The sequence below is a fragment of the Amphibalanus amphitrite genome, unplaced genomic scaffold (assembly GCF_019059575.1).
Source record: "Amphibalanus amphitrite isolate SeventyFive unplaced genomic scaffold, NRLGWU_Aamphi_draft 001393F_arrow, whole genome shotgun sequence".
Lineage (NCBI taxonomy): Eukaryota > Metazoa > Arthropoda > Thecostraca > Balanomorpha > Balanidae > Amphibalanus > Amphibalanus amphitrite.
Genome location: NW_024882886.1, coordinates 169774 through 175773, shown reverse-complemented (window position 1 = coordinate 175773; position 6000 = coordinate 169774). Strand labels below are relative to the sequence as shown.

General features: G+C 54.0%; 1 protein-coding gene and 1 long non-coding RNA gene across 2 annotated transcripts; both read left to right on the top strand.

Annotated features, from left to right (window-relative positions):
- Positions 1-1948: 1948 nt before the first annotated feature.
- On the top strand, positions 1949-4358 carry LOC122372728 (transmembrane protein 8B-like; the record flags this gene model as incomplete). The annotated part of the gene is made up of 5 exons (XM_043350262.1): positions 1949-2191; positions 2475-2635; positions 3655-3902; positions 4243-4317; positions 4353-4358. Coding segments are annotated over 5 exons (733 nt in total), but the record flags the coding sequence as incomplete, so codon positions are not given.
- A 35-nt stretch (positions 4359-4393) lies between these two features.
- On the top strand, positions 4394-5856 carry LOC122372737. The gene is made up of 3 exons (XR_006254925.1): positions 4394-4434; positions 4907-5056; positions 5467-5856. It is a non-coding gene; the product is annotated as an uncharacterized LOC122372737 (long non-coding RNA).
- Positions 5857-6000: the final 144 nt, after the last annotated feature.

The window sequence follows — 6000 nt, the reverse complement described above, 5'->3', positions numbered from 1 at the left end:
GCCGCTCAGGGCCCGCATCGGCGTCTGAGGGCCCATCTTGGCCTTTGAGGGCCCTCCGCTGGCCTCTGGGGTCCAACGCCGGCCCATGCCGGTCTCTTAGGGCCCCACACTGACCTCTGAGGGCCCATGCTGACCTGTAAGGATACACATTAGCCTCTATGGGCCCCACACTGGATTCTGAAGACCCGATGCCGGCCTCTAAGGGTCCGCATCGGCCTCTGAAGGCCCATCTTGGCCTTTGAGGGCCCTCTGCTGGCCTCTAGGGTCCAACGCCGGCCAATGCCAGTCTTTTAGGGTCCCATTCTGATCTTTGAGGGCCTCATGCTGGCCTGTAAGGGCCTCCGAGAGCCCCCCGCACTGGATTCTGAAGACCCGATGCCGGCCTCTAAGGGTCAGCATCGGCTTCTGCGGCCCATCTTGGCCTTTGAGGGCCTTCTGTTGGCCTCTAGGGTCCAACGCCGGCCCATACCGGTCTTTTAGGGCCCCACACTGACCTCTGAGGGCCCGTGCTGGCCTGTAAGGACCCACCTTAGCCTCTGAGGGCCCCGCACGGGCTTCTGAAGACCTGATGCCGGCCTCTAAGGGCCCGCATCGGCCTAGTCTGAGGGCCCATATTGGCCTTTGAGGACCCTCTTCTGGCCTCTGGGGTCCAACGCCGGCCCATGTCGTTTTTTTTAGGGCCCCACCCTAACCTCTGAGGGTTCCATGCTGGCCTGTAAGAACCCATATTAGCCTCTGAGGGCCCAATTCGGTCTCTGGTGGTCTCAAACTGCCCTTTGCAGGCCCTGTACTGGTCTCTGAGGGCTCTAAACTGGCCCTTAAGAGCCCAAACCAGCCTCTAAAGGTCCCACGACCCACACCGGCCTCTGATGGTCCCATTTCTGTCTCTGGGACCGAAACTGCCCTTATGTGCCTCTGAGGGCCCCGTACTGGCTTCTGAAGGATCGATGCCGGCTTCTGAGGACCCATGCCGGTCTTTAAGTGCCTCATAGCGACACCTGAGGCCCCACACTAGCCTCTGAGGGGCCCGCAAACTGGCCTATGAGGTCTCTACAACCGGCACTGATGGCCCTATGATGTTCTCTGAGGGGCTCAAGCCTTACCTTTGGGCGTCACGCACTTGCTTATGAAGGCCCACATCAGCCTCTGGGGCCCTACCTGGGGCCTTTGAGGCCCTTCGCTGACCTTTGGGTCCAACGCCGGCCTCTGGGGGTCTGACACCGTACCTACTCTAAGGGCCCCATTGCAGCCTCTAGGCGATAGGTATTGCCGAAGCGCTATCGATGGGCCCATAAGTGTAGGAACCATGGGTACAGTGGGCGTAGTTGCACCAACAATAATTCTGCAGTGAGTGCAGACAATGTATTCTGCATCCACAATAATCTGGAACAAAATCCCCTTTCCTCAGCAACACTACTTTCCATGCAGCACGACAAATTTGAGATATTTTGCCCAATATCCGTCTTTCGAAGCATTTGCTACTGTAATGGTCTTCAAAATTTGCATTTGTGCTCAAGTAAAAAAAAAAAGATTAAACGGAAGTCGGAACACATGTGATTGAACAGTGAACAGATACCGATGACCCACTGTTCAAAGTTTTGCATGATGATCTTAAAAAATGGCAAAGTTTTTTTTTGCAAAGAAAATGGCAAAGTTAGCCGCCTTTACTTTTGCGGTAGTCCATTCACAGTTGCGTGAATTATTGACATAATCAATGCTTCAAAATGCACTTTTCGGTACCTTTTCCACATGGTGCACCCTCAAAGCTTTCAATGAGCCTCCGCTCGGGGGTGCCGCTCCCTACCCCCCCCCCCCCCCGCTTCACCGGCCATGGCCTAGATTTCTGGACCCGTGCACTACGCCTGTGGGCCCCTTTAAGCTAGCACCGGGCCCCCCGGGTCAGCGCAGGGGCCCCTTTGCCAAGTTGGCCCCCCCCCCAAACTCCAAGTCTGCGACCGCCCCTGCTCCCCCTTCGTTTTCAGGGCGACTCTCGTCAAGTGGTGACCGTGTCTGGCTGCGTGTCGCCCCACGTCCTGCCTGTTACGGACGCCGGTGAACTGCTCTGCCACCCGGGGCTGGCCTTTAACCTGAGCTCTGCCAGCGAGCGGCAACTCTCCGCGGTTCGGCTGGTGCCGTTTCCCGAGCCAGCCCGCTGGTTCGTCTCGCTGCGCACCAGCTGCTACAATGCCAGGTAAGATTTAAAACATGTATTTATGAATCTAGTCGCCGTAAGAACGGCTGACATTTAGTTAGCAAACAGACATTTACCTTAGATCAGAATGAAAAACACATGAAATAAAGATCGTCTGGTTTTTGCTGTCCGCTTGCGCAAGGAAATGTCTGCATTTATTTCTGCTATCTGGCCTTAATTGTGTCCAGCCAAGTGCAGTAACCCTCGTTCACCCGTACCATCTTCCCCAGAACTGGCCGTAGTTTCCCTCTCTCAAACAATCCCTCCCCATCTTTGCACACAGCTCTGGCAGCCAGCTACCCTGCGTCCGCTCCCAGTACGCAGTGAACCTGGACGTCCACCTCCAGCCGTGTGTGTGGCCCGGCGCGCCGTGTGGAGAGCACGGTATATGTCGGGAGAACCACCGTGGTCGGCTCTACTTTACCGCTTGCAGCTGCCTGGACGGTATGTTGGGCGATGGAATATGGATGCTTGGATAGTGGCTAGTCAGTGGATGAGGGTGGAACGATTTAGCGTGGACAGTGGATAACATTGTGGAATGTGGAAGTTGAACAGTGGGAGCTAGATAACAATACCAATACCAATTTATTCCGGCAAATCCACATACAGTGGCTATTCCTTGCCATCGGTCAAGTTGTAAAAACGAGAGGTATAAACAGACATTCAAACTGTTCGTGGCAGAATGCGGATGGTCGGAGCTGCTGACGGATGTTGAAAGTTGGACGGACTGGAGGCTTATGTAGACTTACTTAGGGCCTGTTCCAGCGCCTCCAGTAGAAATTCTTGACTGGAGGCTCTACCAGAGGTTTCACTGGAGGCGCTGGAACGCAATCTGGAGATTTCTGGAGATTGGCGTCATAGATACCAAAAGAATGACGATTGTTTCTATCTTGAAACGCAAAATTTGTTTTCAATATTAGTAAAAAAGATTAACAAAATTATAGCAATGTAATTTTCATTACATTCAAGTTGTAAAATTCTCAGTCAAAAGTTCTTTGTTTACATTCGTGAATGTCACATGTGCGCCATAATTGTAGACCAGAGCCTCCAGAGAAAATTGGACCTCCCAACTCTCTGGAGGCTACTGGAGGTTTCTGGAGCTTTGGCGAGAGCTTTCTGGAGCTTTCTGGAGGCGCTGGAACGCTCTCTGGAGGATACTAGAGCTTTCTGGAGGTTTCTGGAGGTTTCTGGAGGCGCTGGAACAGGCCCTTAGACTTATTTCGTCGACTCCATCTAGTAGATGCAGGACTCTGTGGACAGGAGTCGAACCTTCCCGTTGGAAAGCCAAGATGGCGTGGGAAATGGTTAGGGCCTTGGAAAATGGTATCGGCCGTCCGTTGAATGCCACCGAGCCCCAATTATTGACTAATGTTATCCTTGCAGACATATGCCAACATTCTATTGTTTGCTGGATCGGTATCCTATGACCCCCTAACCGGCCACTGACATCCCATTCTCTCCAGGTTACCGCGGCTGGGACTGCAGCGACGGCTCGGCAGCAGTACCCTCCGGCCGCCGCCTCCTCTCCGTATCCCTGCTCACCCTCAGTAACCTGGCACTGCTGCCCGCCGTTGTGCTGTCCCTGCGCCGCCGCCTGGCCACCCTGGCTTTAGTTTACGCTGCGGCTATGGTGGCCTCGATGCTGTACCATCTGTGTGACCAGCTGGGTCGCCAGCTGACGGGCACGGGATACTGCCTGCTGCGGTTTGAGGTGGGTGGCGGTGTGTGGGGAGCTTTGAGCGGGATGGGCCGGGGTTTTCATGGGGCGACGGCTGTTACCTGTTATACTGCATGGGTGTTGGGATAGGATGATTATTGAGATGTGAGCTGAGGAATGAGGATATCAGCGACTACGAGTCCCGAGAATTTAAATTTTGTTAGTGGTGTTTGCGCCTTTTTCGCAAATGACTGTTGACACAGGTTCAGTGATTTTTCGGCGATTTTTCGGCTCGATTATCATTCACCCAATCACCTCTTCCATTTTATTAATTCTACAACACTAAATGATGTTTCCTTATCGTACCTGATCTCATAACACCTTTACCCGACAGGTGTTACAATTCTGCGACTTTTTCGGCTGCGTACTGAGCTGCTGGGTGACCCCTGGTGAGCCTGGCCGAATGGCGGCGGGCCGAGCCTACACTGCACGTGCTGGGTGCAGTGTTAGCGGCGGCTGCCGTGCGCTGGCGTCCCACCGCGCTGGGGTGTTCCTGGTACCAGTTCTGCTTGCTGCCGCCGTACCGGTGAGGGAGGGTGGTGGATTGGGAGGGGCGTGTGCGGAGGGAAGGGGCGGGGCGGGTGAAGGGGAGATCGGTAGATAGGTCAGGTGGTGAGGGTAGGGGAGTGAATGGCCGCGGTTACATCGTGGTAGTATTATAACAGGTGGCATTTGCAGCTGTGGTAAAACTACTACTGGCCGCAGACACAGATGATACCACATTGATAGGAATGTTGTCGCGAGGGCAGCTTTGAATCCACGCCAGTTTGAGACTTGAGTCCAGAGTTTGAGCTTTGAATGCTTAGTGATTACAGACTATCACATAATGACGGTTACCTGTTCAACTCATTTAGTCTGGTCTCGTGGTTGAGTGCCTGTTTTTAATCATTGTTATCAGTATAATAGCGCTCACTCCAGGAACAATGTCCCAATGCGGCCAATCCCCCTTATCCCGGACGTATATAACCCCGCTCACTGCTTTCGCAATTCCTCGCTAGGTGGCAGTGTACGCGGCGCGGAGCTGGCGCCGCGGCCGACTGCTGAAGCTCAGCCGCTCCTGGCTGCTGCGACACCTACTGCCGGGGCTGACGCTTGCCCTGATCGCTGTCGGAATATTCACCGGCCTGGAGACAGTCGACAACTACCAGGTGCGCTGGGGTGTAGAGGCGATGAGGGGGCGAGGCGTTCATCAGTCGCCATCTGGCGGAATTAATTATATGGGTGTGTTTCGGCCGAGTTGGTGATAAGGGAAACTTACAGAGCTGGAAAGACAAATGGCAGTTTGGTTGGTTAGGCATTGAGCAATGCATTTCGCTCTGTTAGTATTATCGGATAATGCGGTGATGCGCTGCCTCCGTTACCGTCTTATTTTGTCAGGACGTGACTTTTTATTCGTTTCCTTCGACACGTTGCAGTTTGCACGAAGCGACTGGTATTTCTGGTGAAAAGCTCGGGGCTATAATGGCCGCTGGCATTTTCAATGAAGCTGCGTCTGAAAACTTCGAACAATTTGTATGTATTCCAAATTTTCAGTAACACGCTCTTCTTCCTCTTTCAGTACACGCACAGTGCGTGGCACCTGGCGCTCTCCCTGTCTCTGCTAGCCCTGCTGCCTGACGGCGGCCGGCGGGGCCCATCACCCTCCGACCAGCTCCAGCTGATAGCTGAGGACGCAGACAGCGACAGAGTATCCTTTCGACACGAGCTGGAAGAGCTGGGAGCGGGCCGGGGGTCGCCGACCTTCTGTAGATCGGACTCGGCCGCCCCCGTCCGTGCCGTGGTCGCCGCCCCGGGCACCGCTGGCAGCTAACACGGAATGGATACAGTGGAGACTTCTGACACAGCTGAGTTGGTTTCTGCGAAAGGTGCGTCCTCTGCAGTCTGAGGTACGACGATCTAGGAGAAGTTATGGTAGCTGGTAAGAGTGTGATGACTGTTACAGAGTGGGCGAAAGGAAGGCATTACACACATTTTTGATCTATTTGTCGGGGGGGGGGGTGCACTGAATCATCGTAAAGGTGCTCCTCTGCCTTGCTTGGATGTATCACGGATCATGTTTTTACGGCAATGTTGATTAAACGCTGTCTTGCAT